Source organism: Ovis canadensis, chromosome X (assembly GCF_042477335.2).
Source record: "Ovis canadensis isolate MfBH-ARS-UI-01 breed Bighorn chromosome X, ARS-UI_OviCan_v2, whole genome shotgun sequence".
Lineage (NCBI taxonomy): Eukaryota > Metazoa > Chordata > Mammalia > Artiodactyla > Bovidae > Ovis > Ovis canadensis.
This window is the reverse complement of record NC_091727.1, coordinates 32,788,253-32,813,159: the sequence shown is the minus strand read 5'-3', so window position 1 is coordinate 32,813,159 and position 24,907 is coordinate 32,788,253. Positions and strand designations below refer to the sequence as shown.

The 24,907-nt window shown below is 39.5% G+C and overlaps 2 protein-coding genes across 8 annotated transcripts in view; one reads left to right on the top strand and one right to left on the bottom strand.

Annotated features, from left to right (window-relative positions):
* DMD (dystrophin) overlaps positions 1-24,907 on the top strand; it is a 2,687,035-nt gene that overhangs the window by 1,512,539 nt on the left and 1,149,589 nt on the right. The gene's annotated exons all lie outside the window — the stretch shown is intronic.
* LOC138930965 (E3 ubiquitin-protein ligase RLIM-like) lies at positions 7,069-11,097 on the bottom strand. Its single transcript, XM_070291497.1, has 2 exons — positions 10,854-11,097; positions 7,069-8,747 (listed from the first exon to the last, which is right to left on the bottom strand). Exons 1-2 carry the CDS (start codon positions 11,095-11,097, stop codon positions 7,069-7,071), a joined length of 1,923 nt encoding a protein of 640 aa, XP_070147598.1.

Here is a 24,907-nt window from a genome sequence, read left to right as displayed (position 1 = left end):
GGACTTCGCCATTTTAATTAGGTCTGGATATAGAAAACACTTCAGGTGTATTTCCTCGAGTTTTATTCCTCTTAAACAGAAGACCTGTGGGATAAACTGACAGGTTTATCCACCCTTTTCACATCTAACATATAATACTGAGATGGGCATGAAACTGAAACTCTTAGTTGCTCAGTCATGTCTGATTCTTTGCAATGCCATGTACTGTAGCCTGCCAGGCTCCTTTGTCCATGGTATTCTCCAGGCAAGAATACTAGAGTGGATTGCCATTTCTTTCTCCAGGGGATCTTCCCAACCCAGGGATCAAACCCCAATCTCCTGCACTGGCAGATGGATTCTTTACCATCTCAGCCACCAGGGAAGCCCTAAGATGAACATAGGATGGCCTTAGTTGACAGTTCTATTCAAAAGGAGGAACAGTTCAGAGTAATTCTAAAATTCTAATGGGCTTTTGATTCCAGTTTCTTGGTTTAGGGCCCAGGCCCATTCTTGGGTCACCAATTAGTCCTTTAATATCTTAGTTTAGCCTTTGAGTCATCCTGCTGCTGCTAAGTCGCATCAGTCATGTCCAACTCTGTGCAACCCCATAGACGGCAGCCCACCAGGCTCCTCTGTCCCTGGGATTCTCCAGGCAAGAATGCTGGAGTGGGGTGCCATTTCCTTCTCCAATACATGCATGCATGCTCAGTCGCTTCAGTGTGTCCATCTGAATCATCCTGCTGCTGCTAAGTCGCTTCAGTCATATCTGACTCTGTGTGACCCCATAGACGGCAGCCCACTAGGCTTCCCTGTCCCTGGGATTCTCCAGGCAAGAACACTGGAGTGGGTTGCCATTTCCTTCTCCAATGCATGAAAAGTGAAAAGTGAAAGTGAAGTCGCTCAGTCGTGTCTGACTCTTAGCGACCCCATGGACTGCAGCCTTCCAGGCTCCTCCGTCCATGGGATTTTCCAGGCAAGAGGACTGGAGTGGGGTGCCATTGAATCATCCTGTCTTCCTTAAAAGGTCTCTGTTTGTAGCTAAGTAGTTTTCTTAGTGTGTGCACAACGTTGAGGGTACCAAGTATTCTTTTCATTCTGAACTGCGTCTGTCCCTTTTAGTCTTATCTCATGGTGCTTCTAACAAGCACAAAATTTCCCTCTCCCTTTCTCCCTCCTACCCCCACTCTCTATTGGGCTTGCCTGAGATTCTTATTGGGTGTTCACTCCATTAAACAAAATCTACATTCACATTTCTTTCTAAGATAAGATCTCATCTACCTTGGGCCACCTCTGTCTGAGGCAAATGTAGGTGGCCTAGCAAAGAGACATGGAGAGGAACACTCTGAAATCATTCTAAGACCTTCAACAAGGATTGTATAGCTCCTTTACTTTACTTCTTTACCCTGAGACTACATTTTACTTTTCCAGGTTTTACTTTTTGCTCTGAGGTCGTTGTTGAACGTTGATTCTTTTCTTAGCTTGGAAGTCTATCCTGGGCATTCTATGTTTTATGTACATTCTTTTCTAAAACTGAATAATTCCTTCTTTAGTTTATCTCTTTCTTATAGTATCACAGGCATTTAAAGAAAAGAAGTCAATCATTTTTTTTTTTACTCTTTCTAGATATCTCCTTAGCCAGATTTATGAGTTTACTAGGTCCACTTGCCATTTTCCAAAATACTCCAGGTGATAGTTTTGCTAATCATTTTGCAGTAAATAATTTACAGTCTAGTCCTCCATGTATTCATTGACTTTCTTTGAGTTGTTTCAAAGTTTGACAGAATTATGTCATGGTTCACTGAGGGACACATAATATGCATTTTTTTAGTTGTTTAAGCTCCTTTATCCCTTTCTCAATAGAAAGGATTTTAGTTCTTAATTACCTCAGTTTCCCTAAGAGAAACTATTCCCAGGTAAAGGTGAATGGACGGATGTGCTGTGCTTAGTCCCTCACTCCTGCCTGACTCTTTGCAATCCTATGGCCTGTACCCTGCCAGGCCCCTCTGTCCATGGGGGCTCTCCAGGCAAGAATACTGGAGTGGGTTGCCATGTCCTCCTCCAGGGGATCTTCCCAACCCAGGGATGGAACCCAGGTCTCCCACATTGCAGGCAGATTCTTTACCGTCTGAGCCACCAGGGGAGCCCAAATTGATGCCTCAGTTCAGTTCAGTTCAGTCACTCAGTCGTGTCCAACTCTTTGTGACCCCATGGACGGCAGCACGCCAGGCCTCCCTGTCCATCACCAACTCCCAGAGTTTACCCAAACTCATCACCATTGAGTCGGTGATGCCATCCAACCATTTCATCCTCTGTTGTCCACTTCTCCTCTTGCCCTCAATCTATCCAAGCATCAGGGTCTTTTCAAATGAGTCAGTTCTTTGCATCAGGTGGCCAAAGTACTGAAGTTTCAGCTTCAGCATCAGTCCTTCCAATGAATATTCAGGACTGATCTCCTTTAGGATGGATTGATTGGATCTCCCTGCAGTCCAAGGGACTCTCAAGAGTCTTCTTCAACACCACAGTTCAAAAGCATCAGCTTTCTTCACAGTCCAACTCTCACATCCATACATGACCACTGGAAAGACCATAGCCTTGATAGTTTGTCCCAATTAATAAAAATAAGAGTGTACATGTCAGAAATGTTAAAAATTGTATGTACTTTTATCCATTTAAAGCAGCAGTCCCCAACCATTTTGGTATCAGGGACCGATTTCATGGAAGACAGTTTTTTCCACAGACCTGGGGTCAGGGGAATGGCTTTGGGATGATTCAAGTGCATTACATTTATTGTGCACTTTATTTTTAATCTAATACCACTGCTGATCTAAGAGGAGGTACTGGTCTGATGCCTAGAGGTTGGGAACCAGTGATTTAAAGGACTCTGCCTTTACATAAATTAGTTTCGTCAGAACAAGACATATATTCTTCATGAAAATTGGATCTGATTTATGTCAGAAAGGAGAGGATGCTGAACTAGTTTGGAGGGACTTAGATTTGTGTACTACTGGTTGGATCTCCTTGCATCCCATCCTGAAGGAAATCAGTCCTGAATATTCATTGGAAGGACTGATGCTGAAGCTGAAGCTGAAATCCTTTGGCCACCTGATGCAAAGAGCTGACTCATTGGAAAAGACCCTGATGCTGGGAAAGATTGAGGGCAGGAGGAGAAGGGGATGACAGAGGATGAGATGGTTGGATGGCATCACTGACTTAGTGGACATGGGTTTGGGTGGACCCCAGGAGTTAGTGATGGACAGGGAGGCCTGGTGTGTTGTGGTTCATGGGGTCACAAAGAGTCGTACACAACTGAGCGACTGAACTGAACTGAACTGAACTGATACTTGATATTGCTATCAAAAATCTATCCATAGGCTATAACTACTTTCAAAAAGTATTTGTTGTTCAGATAAGATTGTTAGTTTGTTTTTGAATTAGGCCAAAATAAATAAATATTTTAAAACCTAGAAAGAAAACACAGAGAAAATTCTTAAGATAGAAATATTAATGTTCATAATCACAGTACTTGATGCTGTGTATTTAAACTGATACACTGTAATGGAAAAAACAGATCAGGTGGAGCTCAGATGATTCTGGTATAAATCGTAATTTCTGATTTGTCAGGGCAGATAGAAAGAACTATGATTTGGAAGATCAATATATAATAATTATTATTATTATTATGTTAATAATACTACTCAGCAACTGTGTTGAGACAAATTAAGTAGCTATGTAGTTTGAAAGTCAGCATGTTAAGTTAGGTGTATGATAAAAGCAGCATATGCTGGTAGAATGAGAGATGGTAATATGAAGTCAAGTTAGAGCTATGAGATATTGGTGGTTGTTCGAGCAGGAAGCATATTGTCTTCTAAGAGCTTCAGTAGCAGGAATTAGGGATTCCATTCTTGGTAAAAATGGTAGATTATGATGTCATAATAGGCCTGGAACTAAGACATTTAAGGCATTTACTTGTCTTGTTGCTCTTCAGTTGCTAAGTCATGTCCTAATCTTTGTGACCGTCGCGGACTCATTATAATCATTTTCTGGGTACAGGATGGATCCTAGATAAGACATTGTCCTAGTTTTCTTTTGCTGCATAAGAAATTAGTACAAATGTGGTGGCTTAAAACAACCCCCCTTTAATAGCTCACAGTTCTGTAGGTTGGGATACTGCTATGGAGTGGCTTGGTTCTCTGTTCAAGGTCGTAAAGGTCTGAACTCAGCATTTAAATACTTGTAAGATAATTCTAACATCTAACTCATCCTGATTTGGCATCATTTGTCATTTCTTATTCAAGTTGTTATGTATCAAGTCGTTATGGTATGAGTAGTGATATTTTATTGTTTTTTGGACATTTTGGCTATTATGTTAGGATACTTTGGCCCCTGTTTAAAGTTGTTTTGTTTTTATTTTAGCAGGCCTTTCATTTTTATAGGTTTGGCACATAGTTCCTCAACTTCTGTGGACCATGGTTCCATGACAGTCTAGTTTTCAGAACCTATATGGTACCTTTTGTGTTGTGCAGGTGGAGCTACTTCTGGTCCCTCCTCATGCTGCTTATGGGGTCAGAAGCAGCTTCCCCAGGATAGGCCACTTGGTGCTGCTGGTGAGGGAAGAGAATCTCTGGACCACTTGATGAAGAGTACTTCCTGTGCCAGGCACTTGTGACAGGTTCTCCCTTGACTGTAGAGAATGAAGGGTACTTACCAGGCTGAAAAGTTTCTGTGGAGGTACCAGGAAGTTTCCTAATGTCTCTGGATAGGGGAGAGGAGTCTCAGGCCCTTCTGAGGAGGAGAGCATTTTCCAAGTGTGCACATTTTGTGGTGGGATCACTTTTTCTGGCTAAGGAGCCACTGGTGTGTATGGGTGGTGAAGGGGAATCTCAGGCCGAGTGGGGAGATCACTTTATCTGGGCATTTATTGTCAGCAGGGATTTTAATTGTTCCCTCTTTTAGGTTCTGCAGTGCTCATTTGGTATTTGTGGGATTCCTATTTGATGTGATGGAGGAAGAGCCCATTTGAGCCACTTTCTGTTACTAAGTTTAGAGGGAATGCTGGGTTCAGGTCACATTTCTTCTTGGTAGAGGTCATAAGGTGCCCTGACATGAAATTGCTCAGTCATTCCAAGGGTCCCTAGCCAATTCACCTTCTTCTTTAGACCTTTCAGAGCTCACATTTGGTTGTCTCATATTGTTTCCAGGATATATAGTTGGGCTTGTAAATGGGGAGCAGGGCAAGAGGAGCATAAACCATCTTATATGGACTAGAAGTCCTCTCTGTGCCTTTTAAGTGCTCACCTGATTGGGACATGCTCACTCTGGATAATTTCCCAATAAACTATGCTGTTTATCATAATCTAATAATGGGAACGATACTCCATCACATTTACAGGTCTCATACTCAAGGAGAAGGGCTACTATGAGGATCATTAGGCGTCATCTCAGAATTCTGTCAACCACAGAAGGTGTATGTGAATGTACTGAAGCATTAATTAAGCAATTACCATCCTTTGGAAGACTGGAACCTGTTAGGATAGTATGAAAACCAAGGACTTTTATAATTTTTCTACTCACAGTAGATGAAGTACACCTGGTATCAGAAATGCTTAATAAAAATCAGAATATTCAAACAAATTTCAGTATGAGTTGATGTCAGTTTCAGAGGTTTGACCTAGATCTTCATGTATGGCCATGCAGATATCTGCTATGTGAAAAATATGCTAGCTGAAAGGTGAATTTAAAAACTTCACCACCACTCCCCATTTATATTTTGTAGTTATGTGCAAATACTGTGGCTACCAGCAAGTCACATAGAAAATAAAAGTCAGTGATGTTTCTGACTTTCAATGTTTAGAGCAGCTTTATACGTAACACTACCTGCATTTGAACAGGTTGCACATTGTACAAAGTGATGATTGTTGCTCTAGGTTGTAATATTATGCACTCTCACCAGGATGGAAAATGATAAGGAAAAATTTTTGTACTGGCCAATACTGTCTTTTCCAATAGTCAGCTCTTCCCATCAGGTAGCCAAAGTATTGGCGCTTCAGCTTTAGCATCAGTCCTTCAGGTTAGATTTGGCTAATGTGAACTACTGACAAAAGATTAGAAGTCAGGAGGAAAGAAGGTAAGGGTATTCATTTCTATGATGCACCCTCTCCAAAACTTTGGATTGGCAGTGGCTGCCATTTTCTCAGTTTATAGCTCTTGCTGGGTGGACTTCTACAACAACTCTTAAGACATTTGGGATTGCAGGAACTACTATCTCTCTATGCCCCTTCAAACCTAGTGGTTCTAATACTGGCTTCTCAGTTGCTAGCCTATGGATACTTCATCATCTCTTGGTTTTTCTTCATTATTTACACATTTTAGTCTCCTCATTAAGTGATATTCCATCACTCTTTTAAAGTGTGCCATCAGCTTTTGGCTAGGACTCTGACTAATACACTGGTAGTGGGGAATAGGAGAAACTTTAAGGTAGTATTGGGGAGGGTGGGATAAACTGCTGGAGAAGGGATAAATGGAAGATATAAACTGGATAAAAGGGATAAACTGGAAGAGAAGGGTTTCGAAGCTTTTTATGGCATTCTATGAATATAACATGACTTTTGTATGTGAATGACTCTAATATAGTCTTAAATTGCTTCTTAATTATTTAGTTGGGTTCCTGTTTCTTTGCATGCACAACCAGGATTGAACAGGGCTAAGAGACATCTGGGATTTATATGACTAGAAGATACTACTAGGATCTATCGAGATTGATTATATCATATTAGAACATTTCTCTCATGGCATCAGGAATATCCCAACCCAGTGCACATGCTAAGTTTCTATTGAAATTCAGTGCATTGCTATGATGCGTAACTCATTTTTATTGTCAGAAAGGATAACGCTGTTTGACTTTTTGATATTTCCTTTTATTATGAAACAGAAATTTGGGAAAGCCCAATAATTTCTTCAGGAACAAGTAATTCAGTTCCAATTGTTACATGTAGATTCAAGTTGTTAAACATAAATAACTCTAAAAGTGGACATGACACAGCTGACAGTTGTCCATCACTGTAACACTTTATATATCCGAGAATTCAGATCTCACATAGGATCATCTGCCTCAGAGTGGTCCACCACGGGCCCACGACAAATAGGGCAGGTTGAATGTTCTGCCAGCCATTGATCAATGCACTGATAATGGTATTCATGCGAGCATGGTAGGATGCGTAGCATGTTGCCTGCAGTGTATTCTGTGATGCAAATGGTACAGATTTTAGTTGCATCTTCCTCTTCAGAAAATCTTATAGGCAAGTTGTCAATCTGCAGTTCGCTAAGGCCTGTAGGTTGGTGTGGGTCTGCTTCATGTAATAAGAGAAATTGTTCCAGATTAAGGGAAGACCCAGAGTCGCTATCGTCATCTATTATTGGGGTCATTCGTCCATCTTCTTGCCCGGTCTCTGAGAAGCCTGTTGTTGAGCTTCCTTCTTCACTGTCTTCAAACATCGGTGAGCTAATTTCCAAATCTTCATCACCTGAGCTAAAACCAGACATTTGATTAAATGTGGCACCATAAATATCGTAGGGGCTTGAAACTGATATCATTAGTAAACTTGAATCAGAATCATAGCTAGCATTTGAAGCAGAACCAGGTCTTCTATCACTACCATTAGGTCCACGTCTTTCATTTGGTGACTGTGCCCTTCCCATGTTTTCACTTGGACGTGAGACACTATGCTCTGAAATACTGCCACTGTCCATAAGGTTACTTGAGTCACTAAATACTGTCATTGTCTGACATAAAATAGTCTGAGTTGTAACAGACATTATACCACTTGCGCTAGTACTTAAGCTAGTATTTACAATTAAGCTAGTATTTAAAATTCTATGAACGGAATTTCTGATGGTATTGGCATAAGCTCTCTCATTGGCCTCATCAGAATCTGAAGACATAGGCGCCCGTTCCTCTTGCTCGCTTTCTGAAGTGGTGGTGGTGTTTGGTAAGTCCGATGTTAGCTGAGTTCTACTAACTTCTCTGTATCTCTGAGAACATGCTGGACAATTAACTGGACAAGGACTGAAGGGTCTGGTTGGATTTGTCTCCCTCACTTCCCAAGATTCACTACTGCCCGTTGTGTCTGAATAACATTCTCCAGGAACAGCATTCCTAGTTCTAGAAGTTTCAGTAAGACCCCTATTTTGCAGCTCATGTCCAGGCATTTGCTGTCTCAATGTTTCTTCATGCCCAGTTCTAGAAAATGTATCATTCTCACTTATGAGAGGTTGTTTAAAAGTCTGAGATGGTATATCTTCATTCATTCTTTGAAAAAGTTCCCACAGTGTACGTGGAGGTGTCCAACTGTCAGTCCTTGCTCTCGTTCTCCGAGAGTCTGGGCTCCTACTTCTTGGTCGTCTCTGACTTCTAGTCGGTGGGACTTCCATTAATGTTTCCATTGTATCGTGTTCTGATGCAGACGCTGTTGTAAATAGTGACTCAGATTGTGGATTTTCCACTTGCCTTTGGCTGTCTTCCGTATCTTCTCTTCTGGGAAGTTTTGCAGATGCTACATATTCATTTTCTGGATTTGAGTTTTCATCATCACACTCAAGATTGCTTTCTAAGCCAAATCTGAGCTCATCACTGTTAGCACTAATTTCGCTCTCTTCTCTCCAAGACTGATTTTCTTTTTGTTCACTTGTCACATTTTCAGTTTGTCCGGAAGTGGTAAGCCAGTCTAGAAGAGAGTCCTCACTGGATTCATTATCTGAAGCATCTCCTCTATCTGTTAATTTAAAAAAATGGGGGGAGGGGCCATAAAAGAACTACCAAAATTGGAACTATCATAAAATAGCAGCACTCTGAAACTTTGTTTAGAAAGCAAACAAAAATGAGAACTTAAACACTCAGATGTTTTCAACTGATTTCACATTTACTTTATAAGTTATACTTTAAAAGTTAATTATCTTTAACTTTAAAGTTAATACTTTAAAAGCTTTGTTATCTGGATTTATAAGCAAAGGTAGGGAAGTTTCAATTCCATCTGAAAAAGAGTACACTAATCCTAGATAAATTTAGAGAGGTTTTTACAAAGGGTATCTGAAGGAAGTCTGTTTTTCAATATTTTGTCATAAACACAGCCCTGTATACCACTGTGGGAGGAATGTCAAGAGACAACATTTTTTTTCAGTCCACTGTCAAAACACCAAAGCAATTAAACCAGGTAAACACCAGTTAAGGTACAGTGCTAGTATTTAATTCAATTGATACTATTGTCTGATTCTCATTAGTCTCCAACATTACTACTCCTAGGCTCCTATATGCTTTTGATAACGTATAAGTTGTTTTAAAATACAAGATTATTGCCCAAATATAAGCAAAGTTTATAGGATTAAAAGTATTTGAATTTTGAATACTTCTTAATATTACCAAGATTTTTAATTGGCATTAAGCTGAACATCAGATCAAATGAATAGACTGAACCTAGCATGGTGCATATAAGACCATATTCTGGAACCAAAGTATTATAGTATCCTCTTAATTAGGTAGTAAAATCCTCTATTTTACACTGGGAGAGAAGGCACCATATCTGAGGTTCCAGCAGGGTTTCTCAGCTTTAGAACTATTTACATTTTAGCACTGGACAATTCTTATTTTGGGGAGCTACCCTGTGCATTGTGTCATATTTGGCAGCATCCCTGGTCTCTGCCCACTAGATGCTGGTAACACCCATGCCTCCTTCTGTGACAACCAAAAATATCTCCAGCTATTGTCAAATGTCCCTTGGGGTGGGGGAGAGCAAAACTGTCCCCAGTTGAGAACTACTTGATCAAAATATAAAATATTTCTTTTTGCTATTTTTTTTACATGTCTATATAGATACAGAGGGCTTCCCTCATAACTCAGTTGGTAAAGAATCTGCCTGCAATGCAGGGGAACCCAGTTGGATTCCTGGGTCAGGGAGATCCGCTGGAGAAGGGATAGGCTACCCACTTCAGTATTCTTGGGCTTCCCTTGTGGCTCAGTTGGTAAAGAATCCGCCTGCGAAGTGGAAGACCTGGGTTCCATCCCTGGGTTCCATCCCTGGGTTCCATCCCTGGGTTCCATCCCTGGGTTCCATCCCTGGGTTCCATCCCTGGATTCCATCCCTGGGTTCCATCCCTGGGTTCCATCCCTGGGTTCCATCCCTGGGTTGGGAAGATCCCTTCCATTCCAGTATTCTGACTTGGATATTTCCATGGACTGCATAGTCCATGGGGTTAAAAAGAGTCTAACACGACTGAGCGACATTCACTTTCATGCTGCTGCTACGTCACTTCAGTCGTGTCCGACTCTGTGCGACCCCATAGACGGCAGCCCGCTAGGCTCCTCCATCCATGGGATTTTCCAGGCAAGAGTGCTGGAGTGGGGTGCCATTTCCTTCTCCAGTGCATGAAAGTGAAAAGTGAAAGTGATGTCGCTCAGTCGTGTCCGACTCTTAGCGACCCCATGGACTGCAGCTCACCAGGCTTCTCCATCCATGGGATTTTCCAGGCAAGAGTACTGGAGTGGGGTGCCATTGCCTTCTCCATCACTTTCATAGATAGAGAAAATAATTTGGGACATAGGAGGACCTTTCCATTGAGGTACAAAACCAACCAGCAAACAAAAACCAATAGTCTACTTCACACTATTTCCCAATTAAAACAATCCAAATGTGAATCAGGGAAAAAAACCTACCCTGGCATTCTTACCGCAAACCAAGTAAATGTCAGTTCTTTTTTATGAGAAGTACCTTACCAAATAATGCATGCCACTTCTGTATAATTTACTATTTACTATTATGAAGTGATTATTAACACTATGAAGTTCCTTTTTCATCCCATCCTATTCCCCCCAAAGAGAAATATACCTGTATTTTCATCTGAGTTTCGTCGTAGATTTTCTTTCATTATTTGAAGCCTCTTCTGCATCTCTTCTTCCGTACTTTCACCTAGGGGGCCGAGCAAATTGTTGTCCCTCATAAGTATGTAATCTTCCTCACTCAGATCACTTACGAATCGGTAGTAATCATCTTCTCGAGCCAATCGGTCTGTCTGACCTCTGTGTCGGACCGAGACTCTGTCTTCTTCATCGTCGGAATCTGAGCTTTCCATCTCGATGAACAGCTGGGAAATTATCTGAATTTCATGACATAGGGCTGAAATGCAAAAACCGCTCTCAAGCAGTTTCAGCTTCGACTTCCGCCCGGGAGTGACCCGAACACACCCAGTCGGATAACCATCCGCCTAGGTTCCCCGCTGCTCTGCTACTCCGCTATTGCACCTCAGCTCTGCAGCCTCTGGTGAGGCAATAATTGAGACCCGCCTCTACCTCACAACTTGCTTAGGCGTTGCCTAGGCATCCATTGTCTTCCTTAGGTAACTGAGTAGGGACTGGATTCAGGTTGGGTTTCAGTCCATTCAAAAGCAACCAATATTTCTGAGGGTTTATAATGTACCAAGCACCATTCTTCACTGTCCGCCCCACCACCACCACCTCCACCCCCCACCACGCCCCCCGCAGATTAAGCTATCAGGGAAGCCCAACCATTCAGGAATGGCCTAAATCAAATCTCTTACATTTACACAGTGGAAGTGAGAAACAGATTCAAGGGATTAGATCTGATAGAGTGCCTAAAGAACTATGGACACAGGTTTGTGACATTGTACAGGAGGCAGTAATCAAGACCATCACCAAGAAATGCAAAAAGGCAAAATAGTTGTCTGACGAGGCCTTACAAATAGCTGAGAAAAAAGAGAAGCAAAAGGCTAAGGAGAAAAGGAAAGATATACCCATCTGAATGCAAGAGTTCCTAAGAATAGCACGGAGAGATAAGAAAACCTTCCTCAGTGATCAGTGCAAAGAAATAGAGGAAAACAATAGAATGGGAAAGACTAGAGATCTCTTCAAGAAAATTAGAGATACCAAGGGAACATTACATGCAAAGATGGGCACAATAAAGGACAGAAATTGTATGGACCTAATAGAAGCAAAAGATATTAAGAAAATGTGGCAAGAATACGCAGACGAACCATACAAAAAAGATATTCATGAACCAGATGACCAGGATCAAGTGGGCCTTAGGAAGCATCACTATGAACCAAGCTAGTGGAGGTGATGGAATCCCAGTTGAGCTATTTCAAATCCTAAAAGATGGTGCTGTGAAAGTGCTGCACTCAATATGCCAGCAAATCTGGAAAACGCGCCAGTGGCCACAGGAGTAGAAAAAGTAATTTTTCTTTCTAATCCCAAAGAAATGCAATGCCAAAGAATGTTCAAACTACCACACAATTGTACTCATCTCACACATTAGCAAAGTAATGCTCAAAATTCTCCTAGCCATGCTTCAATCGTACTTGAACCGAGACCTTTCAGGTGTTCAAGCTGGAATTAGAAAAGACAGAGGAACCAGAGATCAAATTGCCAACATTTGTTGGCTCATTGAAAAAGCAAGAGAGTTCCAGAAAAACATCTACTTCTGCATCATTGACTACACTAAAGCCTTTGACTATGTAGATCACAATAAACTGTGGAAAATTCCTCAAGAGATGGATAGAGCACCTGACCTGCCTCCTGAGAAATCTGCATGCAGGTCAAGAAACAACAGAATCAGACATGAAACAATGGACTGGTTCAAAATTGGGGAAGGAGTACGTCAAGGCTGTATGTTGTCACCCTATTTATTTAACTTCTATGCAGAGTACATCACGTGAAATTGCAGGCTGGATGAAGCATAAGCTGGAATCAAGATTTCTGAGAGAACCATCAATAACCTCAGTGCAGATAACACCACACTCAAGGCAGAAATAGAAGAAGAACTGAAGAGCCTGTTGTTGAAATTGCAAGAGGAGAATGAAAAAGCTGGCTTAAAACTCAGCATTAAAAAAAGATAATGGCATCTGGTCCCATCACTTCATGGCAAATAGATGGAGAAACAATGGAAGCATTGAGAGACTTTATTTTCTTTGGCTCCAAAATCACTGCAGATGTTGACTGCAGCCATGAAATTAAAAGATGCTTGCTCCTTGGAAGAAAATCTATGACCAAACTAGACACCATATTAAAAAGGAGAGACATTACTTTGCTGACAAAGGTCCGTTTAGTCAAAGCTATCATTTTTTCCAGTAGTCATGTATGGATGTGAGAGTGGGACCATAAAGAAAGCCGAGTACCAAAGAATTGATGCTTTTGAACTGTGGTGTTGGTGAAGACTCTTGAGAGTCCCATGGACTGCAAAGAGATCAAACCAATCATTTCTGAAGGAAATCAGTCCTAAATATTCATTGGAAAGACTGATGCTAAAGCTGAAGCTGAAATTCTTTGGCCACCTGATGCGAAGAACTGACTCATTGGAAAAGACCCTGGTGCTGGGAAATATTGAAGGTGGGAGGAGAAGGGAACTACAGAGGATGAGATGGTTGGATGGCATTACTTACTTGATGGACATGAATGTGAGCAAGCTGAAGGAGTTGGTGATGGACATGGAATCTTGGCATGCTACAGTCCATGGGGTCACAAGGAGTTGGACACTACTGAGTGACTGAACTGAACTGGAGTTTAGCAATCTTAATTTGCATGCTAGGTGTGTATTTGTGTGAGTGTGTGTGTGTGTGTGTGTGTGTGTGTGTGCATGCCAAAGCCTTTGACTGTGTGGATCACAATAAACTGTGGAAAATTCTGAAAGAAATGGGAATACCAGACCACCTGACCTGCCTCTTGAGAAACCTCTATGCAGGTCAGGAAGCAACAGTTAGAACTGGACATGGAACAACAGACTGGGTCCAAATAGGAAAAGGAGTATGTCAAGGCTGTATATTGTCACCCTGCTTATTTAACTTATATGCAGTGTACATCATGAGAAACACTGGGCTGGAAGAAGCACAAGCTGGAATCAAGATTGCTGGGAGAAATCTCAATAACCACAGATATGCAGATGACACCACTCTTACGGTAGAAAGTGAAGAGGAACTAAAAAGCCTCTTGATGAAAGTGAGAGAGGAGAGTGAAAAAGTTGGCTTAAAGCTCAACATTCAGAAAATGAAGATCATGGCATCTGGTCCCATCACTTCATGGGAAATAGATGGGGAAACAGTGTCAAACTTAATTTTTAAGCTCCAAAATCACTGCAGATGGTGGTTGCAGCCATGAAATTAAAAGAAACCTAGATAGCATATTAAAAAGCAGAGACATTACTTTGCCAACAAAGGTCTGTCTAGTCAAGGCTATGGTTTATCCATATGTGTATGGATGTGAGAGTTGGACTGTAAAGAAGGCTGAGTGCCAAAGAATTGATGCTTTTGAACTGTGGTGTTGGAGAAGACTCTTGAGAGTCCTTTGGACTGCAAGGAGATCCAACCAGTCCATCCTAAAGGAGATCATTCCTGGGTGTTCATTAGAAGGACTGATGCAGAAGCTGAAACTCCAGTACTTTGGCCACCTCATGGAAGAGTTGACTCATTGGGAAAGAGTCTGATGCTGGGAGGGATTGGGGGCAGGAGGAAAAGGGGACAACAGAGGATGAGATGGCTGGATGGCCTCACCAACTCAATGGACGTGAGTTTGAATGAATTCCGGGAGTTGGTGATGGACAGGGAGGCCTGGCGTGCTGCAATTCATGGAGTCACAAAGAGTTGGACACAACTGAGTGACTGAACTGAAACTGAACTGAACTGAACTGAAGATTCTTTCTATAGCCATCATCATGGTGTGATAATTTTGCATGTTGTTGAGTCCATTTTAGATCATTGAACATTTTACTCACAATAAAAACTTAGTTCCCGATAATGGCTGCATAGTATAAAGTCTATTTCCGTTGCTCTTTAATAGCTTTTGAGGTTTTGACTTCTTAGAAGCTTTGGGAGAAAGTGATATGACATGGTAGAGCAAGCATAGGTTTTAGAGTAAGATTGGCCTCATATACAATCTTGTGTGTGCCAATTATCTATGAGGTGGGCACATTACTGAGTCTCAAAATCTCTGAATGTGAAATGAGAGTAAAGTCTGGCTTACAGGACAAAGATTCTTAAATTATTTTCTTCTTATTCCCAAGATCCATTGACCTTCCTAAGTCCTATTCATTGATGCCAGGTTAAAGACCCTTACCACAGACTAGAATCAGTTAAGATGTCAAAATGAAAGTGTATTTGTCAGGAGTCCCATGATGTTTGACCGCCACACATGATGTTTGACCACCACATGTTACACACTCTTTCAAACCTACTTTTGGCCTTCCTTATTTCCCATAGGATGCATTCTTTTTTTGAAAAAGAAAAAAAAATGTTTGTTTGCTTTCTAACAGTTGAGATTGATTTATTTGGGGCATGTTATCAGAAGAATAACAAAGGTGAACCACTAAAAGTGCTGTCAGTACACATGCAGAGGTTGATCGGCAAAACTTTTATTTTAAAATGAATGCAGAAAATATAAGGGATGTGTTAGAACTTAGATCTATGAAAGGATATACAAAAGACATATAACTATATTGACAGACTTGGGGAATGTTCCAAAGTATTATTTTTATTTTAGTATATTTGTTGCTCATCATTTGAGTGTGTCTTTGGGAATGTGTGTATTTAATCAGGAGAAAAACTAAAAATTAACAGTGTTTTTAATTTGTTATCTTATACTAATAGCTCAAATATAGCTCCATTAAGAATGTTGATTGATAGGAATGGGAGACAATTCATCTGTCACCTTTTAGTCATTATGGTCCACATATACTAGTAAAACTTTCCAAAGTAGCCATGCTAGTTAACACATATTCAGAGTCTAAAGGCCACTAGCCATAAAACTAAGAGAAATATAGCAGTTTTTACTTTATATCACTGTAATCCGTAAGTACGTTTAAGGTTCACATGTGAAAATATGTCATGTGTTGGAAGGTAAGTAAAATTAACCTTTCAACAACACAAGTTTTAATGACATAGGTCCACTTATATGCTATTTTTTTAAGCAGTAAATACTATAATACTGTATCATCTATGGTTGCTTGAATCCATGTATGCAGGACCACAGATAAGAAGGCCAACTGTCAGTAATACACAGATCTTTGTCTGCACCCCTAACTTCCTTCTTGTTTAAGGGTCAATTATAATGGCTCAAAATTTTAAAATTTACTCAGTTTGCTGAATGTTGCTATTCCACATGGATATGAATGCAGTCTGTGTTGGGTTGGGGGTGTCTGTACTAACAGACAGCTCAGTGGCCTTTGGCTATTTTGACAGTCCTGAAAGTTGTGTTTATTCTTGCTTTTTCCTTTTATCATGGTGATTGTAAGCCTTTTACCCTGTTCAATGTATATTTCATTCATCTGGATTTGCTGGTTGACTCTCCTGCCTGGCCTATAGTAAGAAGCAGGGTGTCAGAGAATCCAAGAGAGAGGACCATGAAGAGCTTGGTTTGAATCTTGCAGACAATATCTACCTGATATGATGAGGAATCCAGGAACTCTCCTTGAGGTATCCGTGTTAAGAACACCTCTGTGATTTTGTTTATTGATCTATAAAGTGAAAATAATTATTGAGTCATGGTAATATGGAGAAGGAAATGGCAACCCACTCCAGTGTTCTTGCCTGGAGAATCCTGTGAATAGAGGAGCCTGGTGGGCTGCTGTCCATGGGGTCACACAGATTCGGACATGACTGAAGTGACTTAGCAAGCATGTATGCGTTGGAGAAGGAAATGGCAACCCACTCCAGTATTCTTGCCTGGAGAATCCCAGGGACAGAGGAGCCTGGTGGGCTGCCGTCTATGGGGTCGCACAGAGTCAGACATGACTGAAGTGACTTAGCAGCAGCAGCAGCAGCAATATGGTGACAGTTATGTGAGATAATATTTTGAAATCAGGCCCCCTTATTATATGCTCTTAGAGTTTTTGGTAACACTTGTCACATGTATAATGTCATTTTTATTTTTAAAAATTGTGTTTATTTATTTTTGGCTATACTGGGTCTTTGTTTCTGCATGGGTTTTTCTCTAGTTGTGGCAGGCAAGGGCTATTTTCATTGTGGTGTGCAGGCTTTTCATTGCTATGGCTTTTCTTGCTACAGAGTGCAGACTCTAGGGCACACGGGCTTCAGTATTTGCAGCATGTGCGCGCAGTAGTTGCAGCTCCCAGGCTCTAGATCACAGGCTCAGTAGTTGTGGGACACGGGCTTAGTTGTTCCACTGCGTGTGGAATCTTCCCAAGTCTGGGATGGTATTCATGACTCCTGCATTGGCTGGCAGATTCTTTACCACTGAGCCTCCAGGAAAACCCCTATAATGTCATTTTAACTACGCGTGTTTTGATCTGCGCCCTTCTTTCCTAGTATAATTGTAAACTCGGAGAGGGAAAATCATCTGTTTTGCCCACAGTCGTATTCCCTGGGACTAGCATGGTATCTCGCAAAGAAAAATTGTTCACTAAAAACTTGAAGGAAAAAATGGAGGGAAACGTATTCACTTATTCTCACTCAGATTTTCCCTGTTCCTTCACCAGAATAGATTAATAGAATGAAAGAATGGTCAAATTGATATGATAAATTTTTAAAACCACTCAGAGAAAGGATGGAAGCTGTTCAGAGATGGAGAGGCCTTGAAATTGTGTCAGCAGATGAAGGATCAGGGAAGTTTAACCTGAAGGAGAGGAGTTGTGATAGCCGTCTTCAAACATTGGAAGGATTATTACATAGGTAAGAGTTTAATCTTGTTCTGAGTAGCCCCAAGACATTCACAGATCCGAAACTACTGGATTTAAGCTATGGGCAGGCAGGCTTTTGACTGAAAAAAGAACCCTCTCCAAAAGAAGAAATTGGATGCCTCAAGAAATAGTGTATTTTCTAGCACTGAAGATGTTTGAACATAGGCAAGATGAGGGGACGTTGGAACTTGGGAGTGTTTTGCTCTTTTTTTTAAGGATTTATAAATCAGTTAGGTGGTTAGGAGATGTGACCTTAAAAATCTGTGGAGTTTGTGATTCTTTGAGTCTTTTTCTCCCAACAAAAGACAGGCAGCGGAGAAGGTGGGACTGAGAGAAACTGGATGAAGATATCAGGAACTCATAAATGGTGAGAGAAGGAAGTCAGGCAGATCAGAGGATAACTCTGTTTCAAGCAGTTGCTTGGCCCTATACAGAGCCTTGTGTTAGTTGCTCAGTCGTGTCTGACTCTTTGCAACCCCATGGACTATAGCCCACCAGATGCCTCTGTCCCTGGAATTTCCCCAGGCAAGAATACTGGAATGGGTTGACATTTCCTTCCCCAGGGGATCTTCCTGACCCAAGGATTGAACCCAGTTCTCCTGCCTGGCAAGCAGATTCCTTACCATCTGAGCCACCAGGGAAGCCCATAGAGAGCCTTAGAAAGCTAGTTACAATGTCCTTAACAACATTAGCATAGAAAAGAACTAACAAAACTCAAGGTTTCACAGTATTCTAACCTATGTCTCACTTGATAAATTTGCCACATATATCTTAGGGCATACCTATATGAAAGGCATAAATTTATTTTTTTTCAATGGTAGATGATACCTCTTAAAGAGTTTGTGACTCTGTAAATAACAGCATGATAATGAAAACCCTGAGGTGAAGTACATATAAAATATTTTACATATGTCTAGCTAGAGGACAGCAATAATCTTAACTAAATGCTTAGAGAGGCCTGACAATACCATGTATTCACTGTGAAACCTAAAACAAGTTATCCACTATTCATTCATTCAACTCAGTGAGTAACTTGTTTAAGTTAGAGGGGATATTGCATTGAACAAAACAGATAGATGTGTTCCCTGATGGAGTTTTTAGTCTATGGATGGCATTAAGAATGCAGTGAGTGAGAAGTACAAACATTGGATAACTGCACAGTTAGGCACAAAAGTGGTTCTGAAATTTGTCTAGGACAACGTTTCTCAGCCTCTGTACTTTTGACTCTTTGAGCAACATGATTCTTTCCTAAGGTGTGCCTGTTCATCATAGGATATTTAGCAATATAGATGAGATAGTTGGATGGCATCATCAACTCAATGGACATGAATTTGAGCAAACTCCAGGAGATAGTGAAGGACAGGCAAGCCTGGCGTGCTGCAGTCTGTAGGGTCACAAAGAGTCGGAAAGGACTTAGCAACTGAACAACAGCAACAACTCATCAGGGCTTCCCTGGTTGCTCAGATAGTAAAGAATCTGCCTGCAATGCAGGAGACATGGGTTCAGTCCCTGGGTCAGGAAGATCCCCTGGAGAAGGGAATGGCAACCCACTCCAGTATTCCTGCCTGAAGAATCTCATGGACAGAGGAGCCTGGTGTGCTACAGTCCATGGAGTCACAAAGAGTTGAACATACTTTTTTCACTGACCTCTCCACACTGGAAGGCAAATAGCACCCTTCTTGTTGTGACAGCAATGTCGCAGACATTGCCTAATGTCCCTGAGAAAGCAAAAACATCCCTGATTGAGAATTGGTGGTCCCTGGGGAGCTCTTTTCTGAGGAGGTGACTTCTAACAAAGCTGGTGTTGGTCTTGGTGAAACCATGGAACATGTCCCTTGCTCTCCAATGGCTGTAGTCTAATTTAAAAAAAATTAAATGAAAATCAATATAGTGTTATCAGTGCTACAGGAATATTGATGAAAGGCTCCTAACCCACAAGTGTGAACTCAGATTTAGGCTTTTGGGAGTTGAAATCTTGGTCAGTTACTTACTTAACAGCCAACTTAGTGTCTTCAGGCCCAGTTTTATCATGTATGAAAGAGGGTTAAGAAGGTGGCCCATTTCCTAATCTCTTTCGAGGACATAAGAATTCAAGTAGGAAAAAGCATTTATGTTTTTTAAAAGACGCTTACTCCATGGTGACTGTACTAGTTTGCATTCCCACCAACAGTGTAAGAGGGGTTCTCTTTTCTTCACATCCTCTCCAGCATTTATTGCTTGTAGGAAAAAAAAAAAAAAAGACGCTTACTCCTTGGAAGAAAAGTTATGACCAACCTAGATAGCATATTGAAAAGCAGAGACATTACTTTGCCCACAAAGGTCAGTCTAGTCAAGGCTATGGTTTTTCCAGTGGTCATGTATGGATGTGAGAGTTGGACTGTGAAGAAGGCTGAGTGCCGAAGAATTGATACTTTTGACCTGTGGTGTTGGAGAAGACTCTTGAGAGTCCCTTGGACTGCAAGGAGATCCAACCAGTCCATTCTAGAGGAGATCAGCCCTGGGTGTTCTTTGGAAGGAATGATGCTAAAGCTGAAACTCCAGTACTTTGGCCACCTCATGTGAAGAGTTAACTCATTGGAAAAGACTCTGATGCTGGGAGGGATTGGGGGCAGGAGGAGAAGGGGATGACAGAGGATGAGATGGCTGGATGGCCTCACTGACTCAATGGACGTGAGTTTGAGTGAACTCTGGGAGATGGTGATGGACAGGGAGGCCTGGCGTGCTGCGATTCATGAGGTCGCAAAGAGTCGGACACAACTGAATGACTGAAATGAACTGAACTGAACTGATAGTTGATTTTAAATGTTCTGTTAGTTTCCGGTATACTTCAAAATGATTCAGATTATCTATCTATGTACCTATCTTTAGAGAGAGAAGGAGACAGGAAGAATGTGTGTGTGTGTGTATTCTTTCTCATATTTTTTCCCATTGTGGTTTATTACAGGATATTGAATATATATTTACCTATGCAATACAGGAGGGCCTTGTTTATCTATTTTATATATAGGAATTAATAACTGCTAATCCCAAACTCTTAATTTATTCCTCCCTTCCCCGCCCCTGGAAAAAGCCTTTAAAATTAAGCCTGGTGCACAGTAAAAGGAACAACGAAGAGAAAGAAGAAAACATGTGATTTATTTTTTCGGTGACAGTCCACATAGCATATACTTTAAGTTTGTATCAAAGAACATTGTATGTGTGTGTGTGTAAAACACTAAGAACTTTATGAATAAGAAGTATATTATGGAATTAATTGCCCTTCCAGATCTTGACTATACTTTGACTGCAGGTGATTGTAGAGACAACCATAACTTCCTGGCATAGGACTTGACAGATATGTCAGTGAATTAAAACTGCAAGTTAAAAAAATATCCACATAAGATAGAGAGGCAATTTCAGTTCTGTGTGAATAGCATATACTATTTTATGAATGCCATTGTGTAACTGATTATTCATATGGTGGAAACAATGGTATACCCTTAATGGCTGGTAAACAAAAATAAATTCCATGTAGTAAAAATAACTTACTAGAAGCATAAACTCATAAAAATTATAAAAGGAGATACAGGACATTAAAAACATGTGATGAGAGAGAGTTTTAGCAAGGCCAAAAATCCTGAAAACATAAAATTGGCACACAGATTTCACTGAAAGTTTAGAGCTTCCATATAGCAAAGGGAACAATAAACAAAGTAAAAAAAATGGATTAATGGTATTCTTAGAAAAAGTATTTACAAAAGTCTGACCAATGGGGGCTTACATTACTAATATGCTAAAAGGATACTATAAAAGTCAAGCAAATAGCCTATAAGTATATGAAATAATGTTAATCACCCCTAGTAATAATTATATACAAGATTTACAGAAATGTTATGCCTCTGTTTGGTTTACTGTTTCTTTCTTCTTGATGGAATCATTTAGCACTAAGTAACAGATTTTAATTTAACACTACCAGAAATGCAGGTGACCCAATCAGTGCCCTTGATTATACTGCAGTGTTCAAATAAATAACATTTATTTCAGTTTTTATAATTCCTATAGAATATTACTGAAATATTTATATTTGGTAGAAATTTTGTTTAAATTTAAATAGTGTGTTTGTAAATCCAGTTTATGCCATTTACCTCATTTATCCCAATCCCAGGAACTGATTGTGCTTAATTGCAATTCAAAAGAAAAAGAATATTTGAATCTGAAATTTTTATACTTTTATTTTTAAGGGTAAAACAATTTTAAATTGTCTGATATAAACAAAGCAAGTTCCCTTTGTTCCTCAGAGGCTTTATATTAAATGGATTTTTACCTTGTTGATAACATATTGTGGTTAAATTTCCCCATGATCTTTGTGTTTCTGTTTTTACAGCAGAAACTAACTCGGTCCATTTACTGTCCTTCATAGAACTGTGCTCTGCAATATATTTTTTCATACAAATAGATACCTCTTTTTAAAACTGTGTAAATCCTTGCATAGAGTTTTCCCAGTTGGATCACTTCTGACTCACATTTCTTAAGGAGGTGTGAGGGTGGAGGGGAATGGCTTTAAGAAATGAAGTGCAATAAGTTTAATGCTTTCCTGTGATACAAATATAGGAAATGACCCTGAATGACATCTTTACTCTTGTCTGCTCATTTCTCCCACAGGTATGGTTCTGGTTAGCCATAGAAAAAATTGACATTTGCAGTGGGCCCTTTTATAAAAGAAGTGCCAACTTGGAAATGATTTATTTTAGAAACAGAGAGGATATAAACATATATATCCCCTGTCTCTGAAGTGTGAAGGTTGAAAAGCAAAGGGATGATCTTTAAAGTGTCTAAAATATTGATTTGTGGCATAGTTTTACAAAATGCTTCAGATTAGTTTTTTTTTTTTGATGGTCCCTCATGCTTTGCATCAGTTGGTGCTACAACTTGAATCTCTATTTTTGAATTTACTTTTAAAAAAAGATATTTCATAGTGGTATATCTATCTCCCTTTAGATAATCAATGCTGAAAAAGCCAGAGTCATTCTAAGAAATCAAATCTGATATTTTCCCTAACATCACAAGTTTTGCTTTGATTTCCTTGGTTTTTATACAACAGAAATTCTCTACCTCCCTCTCTGTAAGAAGATGCACCAACTCAACATTGATAAAATTCCATTTTTAATCTCTGTTTATTTAAGGAGCAAAGATATTGAATGTTCAAATTAGAGCTACTTTTTAATATCAGAGTAATCACTTGCATAAATAAATCAAGCTTTAGCAAAATAGGAAACCAACATTTAACACAATTTCCCAAATATATACATCTCACATTATAGATATATCTACTTATCCCCCATCATTCCTAAGGAATTCACAACAAAATGATCAAATGAACAAAATGATCTTATCAAGTGGAAAACTAGAATAGAATTTGTTGATTATTTGTGATTAGAGTATTTTTATCATCTTTAAGAAAAATTGTTTTTTAAATTAACACAAAGGAGCCCTTAGCCCTATGATATTTTTAGCTCAATGTTTAAATTTAATTATCAAACTTTACTTATAGATTAAAAGATGAACTAAAAATGCAGAATCTATCAAGTAGTCCACATTGCATTAGCTGAAACATGTAAAGTATAACAGTGAGTTAAATTTCCTGAGAAATTTGAGTTATTTAAAGTAGCAGGACAAACACTTTAAGGAAAGATGAATTGAAAAAAAATAGAATATGTATGTCTATAAAATATAGTCATATAAAGTACATCCATATTTCTTCACTCTGAGCATCAGGGTAATGCAAAAAAATAGTAACAACAACAAAAGCAGTGTGGTATGTCAGATTTCACCTTTTAATTTAAAAGAAAATGTTCATGCATAAAACATAGACTGGCGATTCGTTTCTTACATGACAGTATACATGTTTCAATGTCATTCTCCCAAATCATCCCACCCTCTCCCTCTCCCACAGAGTCAAAAAGTCTTTTCTGTACATCTGCATCTCTTTTGCTGTCTCGCATACAGGATCATCATTGCCATCTTTCTAAATTCCATATATATGTGTTAGTATACTGTATTGGTGTTTTTCTTTCTGGCTTACTTCACTCTTTATGGAAAAACCAATACAGTATTGTAAAGTAAAATAAATTTAAAAAAAAAGGTAAAAAAAATTAAAAAAAATCATGCTGAAGTGAAAAAAAATCAGATTTTATATATCTCTTCTCTTTCTTTATTATTGTATATTTAAATTCATTCATTAATTTGCCTTTTCCTGTTATTTTCAAATCTCTTTTTCAAATAAAAGGATCTCCTTTTAAAAAAAGAAAAAGAAAATTTCACCTCCTGAGGGATTTTCTTTTTTGGGTTAGCTCAATTATTTCAGATCTTGTTCATTTAAATGGCTGATTTACTTTCCTTCTGAGATTTTTCTTCAGTAAGAAGAAAGAAATAGATTTTTGATGTGTATCCTGAGTAGAACTAATTGTTTATTACTAACTTTTAGGATCTCTAAGAGGCAGAAAAAGTGGAAGTGGGAAAGCCTATGGCACTTATAAATCTCCAAATGAAGGGATATATGCCGCTGTGTGAAATGTTAAAAGCATGATACAACTTTACTAACAACAAAATTTATGGATGTCTCTGTACTGTATGTTTATTCTATTTTTAAAAAGTTCCTTATAGACTAAATAGCTTTCTCTACTATGCATCATTTTTGTATAATTTTTTTTAAGATTGATAAACCCAAACATAACATTTATTTCCTTCAAGTAGCTTCCAACTTTTCCCCAGTAAAAAATGTAGATACCTCTACAGAAAACTTGAAACCTTGCTTAGGCACATATTACATTTTTATGAAAAGACTGTATGAGTGGTGAGTCCAGCCTTGACTTTTACATCTTTTCTTCACATTAGAATTAACCAGAGAGTGCTAAAGAAACATATATCCAGGTCCCAGCCCAGATTTATCAAACCTAAATTCCCAGGGGTGAGGCTTGGGCATCATTGTGTCTTTTTTTTTAATTAATTTTTATTGGTGTAGAGTTGATTTACAATGTGTTAGTTTCAGGTACAGCAAAGTGAATCAGTTATACATATATCCACTCTTTTTTAGATTCTTTTTCCATGTAGTTCATTACAGAGTACTGAGTAGAGTTCCCTGTGCTATAGAGTAGATCCTTATTAGTTATCTCTTTTATATATAGTAGTATGTATATGTCAATCCCTCTAACCCCCTGAAAACCATAAGTTTGTTTTCTACATCTGTTACTCTGTTTCTATTTTGT

Excerpts from the sequence above, each read along its gene's own strand:
- LOC138930965 (XM_070291497.1), bottom strand. The coding sequence starts at position 11,097 with ATGGAAAGCTCAGATTCCGACGATGAAGAAGACAGAGTCTCGGTCCGA. Across the intron at positions 8,748-10,853 it reads AAACTCAGATGAAAATACAG|ATAGAGGAGATGCTTCAGAT; the intron begins GTATATTTCTCT and ends TTAAATTAACAG.